This window comes from Mastigoproctus giganteus, chromosome 4, assembly GCF_048544385.1.
Source record: "Mastigoproctus giganteus isolate SK-2022 chromosome 4, ASM4854438v1, whole genome shotgun sequence".
Taxonomy (NCBI): Eukaryota; Metazoa; Arthropoda; class Arachnida; order Uropygi; family Thelyphonidae; genus Mastigoproctus; species Mastigoproctus giganteus.
Genome location: NC_143578.1, coordinates 172,782,930 through 172,798,451, shown reverse-complemented (window position 1 = coordinate 172,798,451; position 15,522 = coordinate 172,782,930). Strand labels below are relative to the sequence as shown.

At 39.1% G+C, this 15,522-nt stretch overlaps 1 protein-coding gene across 1 annotated transcript in view; it reads right to left on the bottom strand.

Annotated features, from left to right (window-relative positions):
• The window catches only part of Polr1H (RNA polymerase I subunit RpI12), a 100,245-nt gene extending 85,569 nt beyond the window's left edge, over nucleotides 1-14,676 (bottom strand). The window contains exon 1 of the mRNA XM_090371075.1: nucleotides 14,375-14,676. Within this exon, the coding sequence (XP_090227201.1) occupies nucleotides 14,375-14,501 (127 nt within the window). The 5' untranslated portion in view covers nucleotides 14,502-14,676. The remainder of the gene's footprint in view (nucleotides 1-14,374) is intronic.
• Nucleotides 14,677-15,522: the final 846 nt, after the last annotated feature.

Genomic DNA, 15,522 nt, shown 5'->3' with positions numbered 1-15,522 from the left:
GGATTCTCAACTATGGATCACCTTCACGTAATATCACAGCTAATGGAGAAAGCAAATGAATATAAAACAATATGCCTGACATTTGTGGATTATGAAAAGGCATTTGACTCCATACAGCATAAGGCAATGTTTTGCGCACTGGAAAGACAAGGCATAGATACCCCATATATTATGATTTTGAAGAGAATATATGAGAATGCTACCTCCTTTATTACACTAGACAAAAAACAGTGGCAAATTTAAAATTGAGAAAAGAGTTCGACAAGGAGATACAATAGCTCCGAAGTTGTTTACTGCTGCCCTTGAGGAAGCTTTCAGAAGTTTAGACTGGTCGCAGAAAGGAGTCAATGTGAATGGAGAGTACCTAAACCATTTACGATTTACAGATGACATTGTGGTCATAAGCCACGATCCCAAAGAATTAGAGGAAAATCTTAATCAGTTATGCAGAGTTAGTAAGGATTTCGAACTAAAGATGAATATGGTTAAAACAAAAGTAATAATGAACAAGTATGCCACAGAAAAGGATATAATGATAGAACTAGCAGTAATTGAAAAGGTGGAGTCATATATTTATCTGGGACAAGTCATTAGTTGTAATAATGATAAATGGCTGGAAGTCAAGAGAAGAATAAATTTTGGATGGATAGCATTCAGAAAATATAGTCACATACTGAGGAGTAATATCCCAATTTGTCTGAAACATAAAATAATGAACCAATGTATACTCCCCACCATGACTTATGGAAGTGAAACCTGGGCACTCACCAAAAGAATGGAAGAGAAGCTGAGAACTACACAGCAAAGAATGGAAAATGACTGCCAATATGGATTCCATCACTATAGATCCAATGGTGATATACTGGTTTATGTCACCATCTATGGACAAATTCAGTGGAAAAGTTTGGTGAACTCAAGATGCTCTTTTACATTTCAAAGGCATAAATTGTGTTTGGCATAAAGATCTAAATAAGCTTCCACCTTACAGACTGCTGTTTTTTGTAATTAAGTATCCAGCACGCTTGCTCTCTCTCTCTCTCTCTCTCTCTCTCTCTCTCCGACCACTCACTGAGAATGATAGCTGTCTAACTTCTAACTTCTCCATGAAAGGTTTGGTGAAACTCAAGACACTCTTTTACATTTCAAAGGCATAAATTGTGTTTGGCATAAAGATCTTCTAAATAAGCTTCCATCTTACAGACTGCTGACTGTTTTTTTGTAATTGGGTATCCAGCTCTCTCTAGGGAGCCTCTGTAGCCGGGTGGGAAGGAGCAGCAGTGCATAGCACACGCTTCTTGATTAAACTGGGGTTCGAGCCCGTCACCACCAAATATGGAGGATGCGGAAAGGTCAGGGAATGGCCACCGCATATTCCCGGAGCAATATGGCCTTAGCTGCTAATGCTAAAAACCAAATAACAACCCCCCCCTCTCCCCCCCTCTCTCTCTCCGCCCACTCATTGAGAATGATAGCTGATGGCTGTCTTATAACTTCTCCACTAATGCTGATGTTCCCCACGGTTCAGTTCTTTCTCCCACTATTTTCTTCTTATATATTAATGACCTATTAATTTACTGGAAATGCTAACTACAGTTTTCTCATGATAGCACATTGCACTCTACCTTTCAGTTAGAGAAACCTTACCTTGCACAAACAGCTTAAAACTTCTCAAATATGCACTACCAATTCCTTAAACGCTGATCTCAAGGTAATTCTCCAACGGGGAAAGATAACTTAAGTTAATTTTACTCTTTATAAAACTCAATCCTGTCTTATATCTTACAAAAAGAATTCTCTGCTCCTATGCTTATCTTCGATGACACTCATATTTCTAAACAAGATCACATCTCTATTAAGAATTACCCCGACATAATTTCCTTTGACATAAGCACATCACAAATACTGCTTCCTCTGCATTTAAAAAACTGGGATTTCTTTTTTGCTCTTGCCATTACTTTTCTTCTAAACAGCTACTCACTGTTATAAATCTCAAATCCACCCTACCATGGAACAATAACAATTTACAAAAGAAGGTGGTTAGGTTAATTAATGACCCATGCTTACAAATTCTCTCCACTTCTTGTCTCATATATGTTCTGTTTCTGCTGCATGCCTTTTACGTAGATATTTCCATGGGTGCTATTCTTCTGAATTGGTTTCTATAATTTCTCCCCTCTTCTAAACCAGTTCAGACACATGCAGCAACCAGCCAACATCCATTTAATAACCAACTTCAAACTCACAGAACCAATTTTTCTTCATTATTCATCCCTTCAACTTCCATTTTCCATAACAACCTCCTGCACACTAATTTCCTGAAAATTATAATCCAAAGAAATTCAAGTCCAGTTTCAACAAGTTTCTTTTTTCATCTCAACCTTCACCCCTTGCACTGTCTCAGTACTATATGTTATAATACCTCTAGTATTTGGGGTTTTCATTAAAAAAAAAAAAAAAAGAAAATTGCAGCCTCTGAGGACGTCTGTTGGAAAATAATCCTCCTGATGCTGTAACATTTTGCTCACACTCTCCATACAGTAATACCATCTTACATAAATTGTTTTTGTAAAACACGTTTTCATACAATTTTAAAAATGTGCATACAAATAAACACCAAGAAGTTACACTTCTAACGAATTCTGTGTGCTCTTTATCCACTTCATGTAGATTGGGCAACATTGTGATGTGTAAATTTCATGCTTCTGCCCTGAATTTTGCTACACCAACTGAAGGGCAAGTTCATGTCCATATCTGCATAAGTATCAATACAACAAGGTATTTGTCATATCAGTGGACCAGCGAGAACGTGGAAAACCATGGGACCTTGAAACCGACAACCCCCAAATTAAAATCAGATATTAGATCTTTATTTTTACTGTGGTTTATACTTGCATTTGAAACTATACTGTCTGTATTATTTAAATTATTGTTTGATGTGCCAATCTGTCCTATAAACAATGTAGAATGCTGTGAATTAATTGTGAGTGTATATGTGATTTTTTTTTTTTGTAGTTGGCGCATAGGCTTCTGTGGCCATAATGCGCCTCCCAAGGTTTTTGCAGTACTTTGATCCAAGCCCGAGGCGGGAATCGAACCCGCAACCTTTGGGTTGCCAGGCAGGCACTTTACCCACCCGGCTAGCCTGGTCGACGTATATCTGATATTTTGTTATAAGATTAAAATTATTTGAATCTGCAGCTACTGTTATAAGTTACCTCGTTACCTTTCATCTCAACCTTCACCCCTTGCACAGTCTCAGTACTATATGAGTACTAGTCAGGCTCCTTGGATTTGACTTGCTAATAGCACCTAGCCTTGAGACTGGCTAACTCAAGATACTGAGGAGGAAATCCATGACTACTAACAGCTGGTCTCAAGCCCTGCGCAGTCCACTCAGTGCATTTTTTTTTTTTTTTTTTTATGAGAAGAGAACCCCAAACACGAGAGGTATTATAACCTATAGTACTTAGTACCATGCTTGGGTTGGAGGTTGAGAACACAAAAGAAGATATTTGTTGATATTGGACTTGAACTTCTGTAGATTGTAATTTTCAGGAAATACATATGAAGGAAGGTTGTTCCAGAAAACGGCAGTTGAATGAATAAATGAGGAAGATGAAAAGTTGGTTCTGTGGGTTTGAAGTTGGACAGTAAATGGATGTTGGCTGGTGGCGGCACGTGTTCGGACTGTTTTGAAAGAGAGAGAGGGAATTATAGAAGCCAATTCAGAAGAACAGTGCCCATGGAAGTATCTGTAGAAGAGGCATGCAGCAGAAACAGTGCGTCTATGAGAAAGCGAGTGGAGAGACTCTGTTAGAGATGAATCATTAATTAACCTAACTGCCCTCTTCTGAATGGAATCAAGTAGTCTGAGAGAGGTTTTGGGGGCACCACCCCAGATGTGGGAACAATATTCCATGGCAGGGCGGATTTGCGATTTATACAGAGTGAGCAGCTGTTTGGGAGAAAAGTAACGCTGAGAGCGAAAGAGAAAACCAAGTTTTTTAGATGCAGAGGAAACAATATTTGTAATGTGCTTGTGCCAAGAGAGATTAGAAGTCAGGGTAATCCCCAAAAGAGATATATCATTTTGCCTAGAAATCAGAGTGTCACTAAAGATAAGCATAGGAGCAGAAGAATTCTTTTTGCGAGATATAAGACAAGATTGAGTTTTAGAAGGGTTGAAATCAACTAAGTTGTCTTTGCCCCACTGGAGAATTACCTGAAGATCGGCATTTAAGGAATTGGCAGCAGATTTTCGAGAACTTGAAGCTGATTGAGCTGGACAAGGTTTCTCAAAATGGAAAGTTGAATGCAATGTGCTATCATCGGCAAAACTATGGATAGGATTTCCAGTCAATGGAAGAAGGTCATTGATATACAAGAGGAAAAGAGTGGGGGAAAGAACTGAACCTTGGGGGACACCGGCATTAGTGGAGAAGTTAGAAGACAGAGAGCCATCTACCATCACCCTCAGTGAGCGATCAGAGAGAAAACTGGATAACCAATTACTAAAAACAGTTGGCAAACCATAAGATGGAAGCTTGTTTAGAAGACCTTTATGCCAAACACGATCAAAAGCCTTTGAGATGTCAAGAGCAACTACTTGTGTTTCACCGAACCTTTCCATTGAATTAGTCCATAAATGGGTAACATAAGCCAGAATATCACCAGTGGATCGCCACTGACGGAATCCATACTGGCGATCCTTGATCAGACGGAAGGTTTCTAGGTAGTTTAAGAGTTGGCGGTTAATTGATTTCTCCATTACTTTAGAAAGAGTAGAAGTAATTGCAATGGGACGATAATTGGATGGGAGGGATTTGTCACCCTTTTTAGGAGCTGGCTGGATATGAGCAAATTTCCAAGCAGAAGGAAAAACACCTTTGGAATAAGAAAGTGAAAAAAGGCGGCAAAGAATAGGAGTAAGTTCAGAAGCACAGGTTTTGAGAACAAGTGGAGAAATACCATCAGGACCTGGAGCTTTCGTAGCATCAAGATTCATCAAAATCCTTCTGATATCCTTTTGACGGAAGACCACAGGAGGCATTGAATGGAGCGTGTTAGGAATGGTGGGAGGTGTTTTACCAAGATCATTAATACATGAGCTCAAAGAAAAATGGGATGCTAGCAGGACAGCTTTATCCTTGGCTGAAGTGACAACAGAACCATCTGGTTTGGACAGAGGTGGGAGCAGAGATGGGCAAAAGTTGCGGCCAATAGCTTTGGCAAGAGACCAGAATGCTCGGCTACCATTAGGGCAAGAAGCAAGTTTTCTACTCTTAGCCTGTTCAAACTCTAGTTTGGACTGATTAATAACTGCTTTACAATTGTTGCGAGCTTTGGTGTAGGCAGAAAATGAAACTGAAGAATTAGAAACAAGCCAATTACAATATGCAACGTTCTTCTCTTGGACAGCCTTACCACATTTATTGGAAAACCAAGGTTTAGATAAAGGACGAGATTTTAAAGTGGAGTGTGGGATAAATGATTCCATTCCTGCAAGAATAATTTCACTGACACGATCTGAGCAAACGTTGACATCAGAAGTTTTGAAACAGTAATCAGACCAAGGAAAAGAAGAAAAGAAGTCTCGCAGGTCATCCCATTTTGCATTCTTGTAATGCCAAACAATACGAGGTTGGGAATAGCCATGAGATAAAGGTTCCATTGGAGAAGAGGCAATCACCAAGTTGTGATCTGAAGTGCCTAAAGGACCTCTCACTTCAACCTTGTACTTAGAAGGGTTGTTTGTGAGAAAAAGATCAAGCGTATTGGCTGTATGATTAGGATTGTCCGGTATTCTTGTAGGTAAATGAACAATCTGTGCTAGGTCATTAGTAATTGCAAAAGCCTCAGCATCTCGACCTGCTGGGTCGGTGTGACTAGAAAACAGAAGCCAGCTGGAGTTGTGAACGTTAAAATCACCAAGGAAAATTACCTCACTGTTAGGAAAGTTGGACTGGAGAAAGTCAAGTTGCAAAGAGAGGAAGTCAAAGAGCTCCAAGTGATTAGTGGAGTTGGGAGAACGGTAGAGACAACAGATGAATTTTACACAATGAGGTAGAGAGATTTTAAGCCAGAGAAGATCAAAGAAAGGAGATTCCAAATTGCCAAGTCTCTGACAGGGAATATCAGAACGGACATATGCACAAATACCACCTTTGAGGCGAAAGGAATCATACAGCAAATAATTTGGACATCTGAGATGAGCAGTAGTTGAATCAACTGATAACAGAGATTCAGTCAGAAAAAGTACATGGAGTTTGGAAGACTGCAAGTGGAAATGGACATCGTTGAGATTAGAATTGAGACCACGTATATTTGTGAAATGAATTAGGAAGTCCTTGGGAGGTTTAGATCTTTTCGCAGATAAGCTTGCTCTATTATTTTGACAATTCATGGTGTATTGAATAGTAAGAAAAAGTGGGTGGGACATGCTGTATGAAGTAATGAAATTTTTGGATATGGCGTACATGTGGTAAGAATATACCCAGATCCTTAACATAACGTGGCCTCGACAATGCTCCCCGCATACACACTACTCGGACTCCCTCCAGTCACTATCTGGCAGAGTAGAGGTAGCAAGATTATACACTAGCTGATCCGGAAGCTTCCTAGAGAGTTACCAATAGGTTCAGTCCGGTGTACTAACTAGCGGCCGGCCTGCGAACACCGTTTTAGAGCTGTACCCTCGAAATGTAAAGAATATTGGATCTCGCCGCAACATTCATCATAACCTCAAAAATCATCAATCATACTGCATGATGGAAGAGATAGGGAAGGGTTGGCCGGAACTTAGCTCTAGAGACTAAACATGGGTTCCACCACTTCAAGCCTCCAATAAGCAAAGTGGTGGTATTTCACCGGTTGATGAGAGTCATCTACCACCTAGTACTGCTTGGTAACATAGAGGGGCGGCGTTCCTCCATGTGGTGTGGGCGCCACACCTCGACCCCTGCTTACGTTGGTTCACACCTGGGTGGTCACCCACCATGTACTTGTGCATGAAGGTTATACCCAGGATTACTAACAGTCCCACCATCGTGAAGGTGCAAGCAGAGGATTTGGCTGTCATAGACCGTCCGGACTTCGCAGAAATTGGGTCCACTTTGACTTGAGTGTCACCCGAATATCAGTTCCATCAGCGTTTTAGACTCCCAGGTAGCAAGAACAGCTTGTCTGGCATATCTGAGAGAATGTCTATGACAACCTCAAGGACCAATCCATGCGCTCTTGCTAACCTGGCTACCGGGGCCATTTCACAAATGAAAGGTAACAAGGTAACTAATAACAGTGCTGCGGATTCAAATAATTTTAATCTTATAATGAAATATCAGATATACACTCACAATTAATTCACAGCATTCTACATTGTTTATAGGACAGATTAGCACATCAAACAATAATTTAAATGATACAGACAGTATAGTTTCAAATGCAAGTATAAAAAAAAAAAAAAAAAGTAAAGTGCAGCCATTATCAACCCACTGCAGGATGGAAGCCTCCTCAACAATTCATGCTGAGGGAAATGGACCATAATCTGCCACGCTGGTCCAGTGCGGGTTGGCAGATCAACCGTATTCAGCAGTCAGGGGCTTGAACCCCAGTCTACTCAAAGAGCGTGTGCTACTGCACTCCAGCTCCTGCCCACTCGGCTACGGAATGCATGTATAAACCACAGTAAAAATAAAGATCTGACATCTGATTTAAATTTGGGGGTTGTTGGTTTCAAGGTCCCATGATTTTCCACATTCTCGCTGGTCCACTGATATGACAAATACCTTGCTGTACTGATATTTATGCAGATATGGACATGAACTTGCCCTTCAGTTGGTGCAGCAAAATCCAGAATACACAGCATGGCAGAAGCATGAAATTCACACATCACAATGTTGGCCAATCTACATAAAGTGCATAAACAGCACAGCAGAATTCATTAGAAGTACAACTTCTTGGTGTTTATTTGTATGCACATTTTTAAAATTGTGTGAAAACATGCTTTACAAAAACAGTTTATGTAAGATGGTGTTATTGTATGGAGCGTGTGGGCAAAATGCTACAGCATTTTGCCCACACACTCCATACAGTAACACCATCACTGAGACAATGGATGTTTTCATAAAAAAAAATTTTTTTTTTTTTATGAAAACATCCACCTGCAGGAGATAAGACACTCCGGTTAATAACTCGGAAATCAAGCACTTCCGGAACTATGTTGATATAAAATATTTTTATTGTCTACATATGAGGAACTCATTCCTGAAGTTTTGCCATGTATTTTTGAGACACCCTGTATATATATATATATATGCACAGTACTGCCATAAATACTGTTACACATGTTACTGCATGTAGCCACAAAATAAAAATACACAGGAACTCAAAACACTGTGGGTTTACTCTTGAACACCCAACAAATGAAGCAACACAACACTTATTCAAAATGTCCCCCCCCCCTTGTTTTTTTACACAAGACCTCAAAAGTTCCGGCCATTCATCAATAGAAGTATGCACAACAGGCTCTCCAATGTGGCATGCCTTTCACCAGAGACTACCCCTTCCAAAATAGCTCACAAATGGTAATCAAGTGGATTAAGAACTGGTCTGGCAGGAGGCCATTCGTCATGCTTGATGAACTCAGACACGTTCTCTGTCAACCATGTTTTAATGTAGTTTGCCTTGTGGGCAGGAGCTGAGTCCTGTTGGAAGATCCAGTGCTGACCATTGAAGAGAGTCTGATTGTCGGGTCTTACATGCAGCTCCAGAATATCGTTTAGGTACACCATTTAGGTTTTCACCCCCTGAACACAAAAATGCATCTTTGTTGCACCTTCATAGGAGACTCCCCACCATCACTGATGTTGGATGATGCCCCGTTTCAACCCTTTTAATGGCATGACATGCCTCTGCAGAGCTATGGGCATACACCTTGTCATTTTCACGGTTGTAATTCTCCTCAATAGTAAAAATCTTTTTATCTGTGAAGAGTATCTGTCGATGCTTACCATTTGAGTACTGATGCTGCAGTGCCTCTGATCCTTTTTGCCTCCTTTCCATCAGAGCTGGAGTTAAGAATTGTCCTGATCTCCTGCGGTAAGCACTCATTCTTAGATCACTTTTGATTATGCATGACAGCGATCTTGGTGATATTCCCATTTCTCTAGACATGATTTTCTGTTTTTGTAGAGGATTCCTACAAATTCTGTTCTCCACAGGCTTGATTGCTGCAGGGGTCCTCACAGTCCTTGGGTTCCTGTCATCAATTCTCTGCTGTTCATTGTACCTATCAATTGCCCTGTAGACAAATCTTCGGCTTATTCCAAGAGGTTTCAGAAGTTTGAAAATTGTAGGTGCATCATGTCCTGCCTTATGAAGACCTATAATAGTAGTCCTGTTTTCTTTATCTCCCCATTCCATTTTACTGATTTCCTTTACTAGTTAATGATATCTGTTAAAGAAAATCATACATTAGTGCTACACATGATGATGCAAAACCCACAGCTGTGTGATATCATTTTCTATTTTTATGGGAGTCTTACTTTTGTGACAGTACTGTGTGTGTGTGTGTGTGTGTGTGTGTGTGTGTGTGTGTGTGTGTGTGTGTGTGTGTGTGTGTGTGTGTGTGTGTGTGTGTGTGTGTGTGTGTGTGTGTGTGTGTGTGTGTGTGTGTGTGTGTGCGTGTGGTAGTGATATTAAACTGTTAAGAAACAAAATAAGCAATCCTGACTATGTATCATCTTTTCATTTACTATATTCAGATTTTGCATATTTGCCATCGCTTGATTTGACCTCTTGCTAAAATTGCCCTCCCATATCTGAATACTGTTATTTATTTATAATTTTTTTATTTATTTGTATAAAATTATTTTAGTATATTGTTTGTATCCTCAGTCCCAGTTCATTTTTGTACTAGGTTTTCCACATTTTTACCACTACTTCACTTTCAGTTTCCACTATCCCTTAAACTTCTTAGTTCAGGCACTTTGTGTATTTTTCATTTCCATTTTCACAGACACTTTATTTACTTACAAACCACACATTATTTATATATATATATATATATATATATATATATATATATATATACACACACACACACACACACACCTTATGTTATCTTGTCATTTATTATTAGTAGCAAAGAGTAGTAACAGAGGCATGTGATGCAAGAAAGCAAGCTTATGTAGTATCAGCCAAAAAAACAAAAAAAAAACCAATTTCACACATTCATTCCCTCTAAAACTTTATCCAGTTGCTCCTTAAATTTATTTTAGCTATCAACTTCCACAACAACAGATGAAGGCTTGTTCCAGCAATCAACCACCCACTGGCTAAAGACAAATTTCCACACATCTATTCTACAGCTGTCTTTCCTCGATTTGAATTTATGCCCCTTCAGGTTCTTAATCAGAGCAAGAGGAAGAATCCCATTAAAATTGAGCTGACTAAACCCATTCAAGGCCTTATACACCTCAATCAGATCACCCCGCAGGTGCCTAGTATCCAGACGCTGCAATTTGCAGAACTTGAGCCTTTCTTGGTAAGAGGACCCCCCTTCATTCCCCTCGCCAATCTTGTTGCCCTTCTCTATACTCACCTCAAGAAACTCTGCATCCTTCCTAAAATGAGTCCTCCAGACCTGTACGCAATACTCAAGGCATGGCCCGACAATTGCCTTATACAAAGGGGTAATCACCTCCCTTTCCCTACTAGCAAAATTCCTGTATATCACTGACAATACCCCATGACCTGTTCTAGCAACCTGTTTGCATTGCACAGAAAACTTCATATCTGACTGCACAATTACTCCCAGGTCTTTTTCATTTTCTACCATCCTAAGTGTAGTACCAGATAGTTCGTACATTTCTCTGCAGTTACTTCTACCCGTATGCAGTACTTTGCATCTGTCAATGTTAAACTTCAGTTCTCAGTTCTCATCCAATCTGCCTGACTCTTCTAGATCCTGTTGCAGTAGCACACTACCATTACTGTCATTAACAACCCTGCCAACCTTAGTATCATTTGCAAACTTAAGCCTGATATATCTTTATCAATATCATTGATAAATATCGATATTAATATTTATCACTGATAAATAAAGGCTGATGTAGCCGAGTGGTCAAGAGCACAAGTGCAGTAACACACTCTTTAAGTGGACTGGGGTTCAAGCCCATGACTGCTAAATATGATTAACATTTGTATTGATTGATTTATTGTAAACTCCACTGACCTGGTGGTCATGCCATATTATAAACAAGAACATTTATACAAAACACCAAACCCTGGGGAACTCCACTAATAACATTAGTCCACAAAGAGCAGCGTCCATTGATTACCACTTTGTCTCCTCACACTCAACCACACTTTTATCCATTGTGGCAACTTGCCCTTAATACCATACTGCTCCAATTTGTAGTGTTTTCCATGTGCAACAGTGTCAAAAGCTTTCCCTGAAATTCAAGTATATGATATCAAAATTATTTTTTGCATCCAGTTCCTTTGTAATGACATCGCAGTACCCAATCAAATTTCCCAGACAAGACTTTCCCTAAACAAACTGATGCTATATCTAAATTATTATTGCAGTCTTGTCTAGATGATCCTGCAATTCTGCTTTAACCAGTGCCTCCATTATTTTACCCAGAACAGCAGTTAAACAGGTCTGTAATTACTCATGTCAGCCTTTGATCCGCATTTGTGAATTGGGAATATATTTGCAGATCTCCAGTCTGTGATAACCTACCTTGAGTCCAAGGATGTTCTCATAATTATGGCTAAGAGTTTGCTTACTTCCTTTGCCGCCTCCTTTAATATAACTGGATAGATCCCATCCACCCCCAGGTGCCTTTCTTATGTTTAACATCAACAATTTCTCCTCACTTTGCTCTCAGTTATTACTACATCATTAAGCTCCCTGTTAGAGTTTAATAAGCTTCTGTGCTCCAATTCCCTACAGAATTCCTCATCTGTGAATGTAGATTCAAAATACGTTCAGTTTATCAGCTATCTGAGCAGGATCATCAATATCAAACCATCGATATCAAGTGGACCAATCTGATTCATCCTCTTCCTTCTAGAGTTTATATAAGTAAAAAACTCTTTGCTGTTTTTCTTTGCATCCTTTGCCAAAGATTTATGCTAATCTGACTTTGCTTGCCTAACCTCCTTTGTAACTTGATTACAGACTAGCTTATATCTACCATAGGCTTCTGTGTCGCCCGATAATTTATATGCATCCATGCATTTTTCTTCTCTGCCATGTGTCTCATTAGTTCGTCTAACATCCATTTAGGCCTAAACCTTGAACAGTATTTCTTAATTGGTATGAAAAGCCTAGTAGTTTCCACGATTAATTCCTTGAATGCTTCCCATTTAGAATTTGCTGTTGGTAACATCATCAGTTGGTCCCACTGTATAGAATTATAGAATTTAAAAACTGTCTGAGACAACTGTAGTCACCTTTATGGAAGCAAAAATCCTTCCCTTTAACCCTGATGATAGTAATATCTTCAAGTAAATCCCACATCAGTTCACTGTGATTACTGCCACCCAGTGGTTCATTTATCTGCAAATTCTTAATGCATCAATAATCACTGCTGATAACCAGATCAAGAGTATTACTCTCTCTGGTTGCCTCTTGAACATGCCGCTACAGAAAATAACCATCCAATCAATCCACAAAAGTCTTGCTAGTGTGTGAGTGACCAACGACAAGTTCCAGTCAATATCTGGGAAGTTAAAATCCCCCCATTATAAGACATTGATTCTATTTCTCTGCACAATTGTTCGTTGTACTCATTAGAGTCATTAGTCCTATAACCTACTCCTACTTTCATTGTTGCTTTCCCAGTGCTTATGTCACACCAAACTGACTCAACATTGCGCTATCCATCTATGTCAACTGGATGCACTTTTTTAGATTTTATGTGTTTCTTAACTAACAGCATAATCCCCTTCCTATCCTTTCTGTACACATTGTACTCCCCAAATTCCAATTCTCCACTGCTTATATCTGTGTGACATGTCTCTGATATCCCAACAATATCTGCCTTTGGTGTCTTGACCAGCACTCCAAATTCATCAAATTTATTTACTGTATTCCTAGCATTGGTGTACATGCAAATATACTTGCACCTGTTCTTACTCTTAGTTACCCTAACACAGCCCATGTATTTATTTGTTCCATGATGGCTCTCACCAATCCCCAAAATCCCCAGCACCATGCCCACAACTCATTCTAATAGAAGCAGTGCAAAAATCACATTCACCACCGCCTGCAGCTATGGTTAATCTTCATCTGTTAATCCCCCACCCAAGCTAGCAGTTTTCCGACCCACCTAACACTGCCTCAATAGTATCGGCAAACACCATTACACCCCTTCTATTTAATTGTATCCCATCTCTGTAAAAGCAGTCTACAAGGATGAATAACAGGTAAAATAAAGTTAATAACTTTCACCATGCTAGCTACATCTACACATGAATTAATTTAATAAGAGTATTTTAAAAAACTATCAGTATATTTAATATTACCCCAGGGGCTCACATCTGGTGAGTATGGGCTTGGCACACCCAGGGTCCTGAGCTGGATATCATCATTCTCTCTTTCTTGGCAATTCCTTCCTACCTCTCTCTCTCAGGGTTAACTCGGGAATTTTTTCGGCTGATGCAGCATAAGCCTCAGGCTTCCTTGCACCATAGGGCTAATAATAATAATAATAATAATAATAATAATATATATGCTGTTACATAAAATTAGTAATTTTTACTAATATATATATATATAAGTATAATTTTTAGACCTACCTGACAAGTAACAGAGGAATGATGTAAAGTGAATGGACGGATAATAATAATATTAATAATTTACCCTAGGGGCTTGCATCTGGTGAGTATGGCCTTGGCACACCCAGGGTCCTGAGCTGGATATCATCATTCTTCTCTTTCTTGGTGATTCCCTTCTACTTCTGTCTGACTCTCTCTCTCAGGGTAACTAAGAATTTTTTTTTTTGGCTGGTGCAACATAAACCTCAGGCTTCCCTGCACCATATGGCTAATGATAATAATAACACTAATTTTAGTTTTCGGTATTAGATTAAACATAAGCAAATATGTTGCTACTTTTAGTAGCAACATATTGCGCCTTTAGGCACACATACTATTATTAATCAGCACCGTACAAACTTAATTCGCCTGTAATGCAACTGAACAATTCATATAATTTCACATAATTCCATAATATGCATATATAAGTCAAGCCAAACAATCACGCAGGAACTCTATTTACAGTGCTCATGGCATCATTACATTTTTAAACAAAAAGAAATAAATATGCAAAAATATTTACACCATATTTCTTTTAAGCTCTCACCTTTGACATTAACTGTATATTTACAAACTATACACGATACAGTATCGTATACTCCAGGAAGAGGAAATATGGAACCACACTCGGGACAGAAATCAATGTCTCCCGTAAATACGCTCTGCTGAGCCATATTGTTGTACAATATACAAATAACGTGACGAGTGCAATCAATCACAGAATTGTAGACTTCTTATGCGAATACTACGTGAAAATCAAAAGCAGAAACTCGAAATCAAATTTAAAAATAAACAGCTGCACAAGTAAAACAATCAGAGTAAGTAAGACTGAAGATCAGGGGTAAAAAAGATGCCACCAAAGCTTCTAAATAGATAAAAGGATTTAAAATATAGAATAGTTGGTTACTTTCGGCATTTAATATTATTCTTCTTATGTGGCGTCTTTCTTTCTAGAAAAAGATCCTATCAACACTTCGGTTAGATAGGATTTCGTCTAGAAATTCGTTTTAAGATAGCACATGAACACTACTGCAAGGCCCACGTGAGCAGCACAATTCGTGGAATGGTCTTCCCCCCAACACGGAATGGAAAAGACCTGAGTTCCAGTCTCGTCACTCACAGAGATATAAGAACATCTGCGTCGTCGATGACCTAAGGAATTTTTATAACCCTTTTACACAATGTGACTGAGTTAATGTTAGTAATGGCCATATGGTGTACACCACAGAGAAGTATAAGATATATCTTACTACTCTGTGATATGGTGCAAGGATGCCTAAGGCTACACCAGCCAAAAAAAGGAGTGTAAAATAATGATAAAATTAAATAATTAATAAATAATAACACAAAAGGGAAAAGACAACCTATGCATTTTCCCCCCTACCGTAGATAACTACCATCTGCCGTTTGAATTTCCCCAGACTGTCAGCCCCTACCATTCATGTAGGCAATTTATTCCAGTAATTTCGCTGGCTAAAATAAAACTTCCAGCAATCCAGTCTAAAGTTCTCTCCCGGTAACTTGAATTTATGGCCCCTAGTTCTACGATCATTTATAACAATCAAAATTTCTTGCTCATTCATTTTACTTATGCCACTCGGAGCCTCAAACACCTGAATCTCCTGTAATGTGCGTAGTTTCCAAGCTGTGCAGTCAACATATTCAGTGGCGGATTAAGGATAGTTGGGGCCCCTA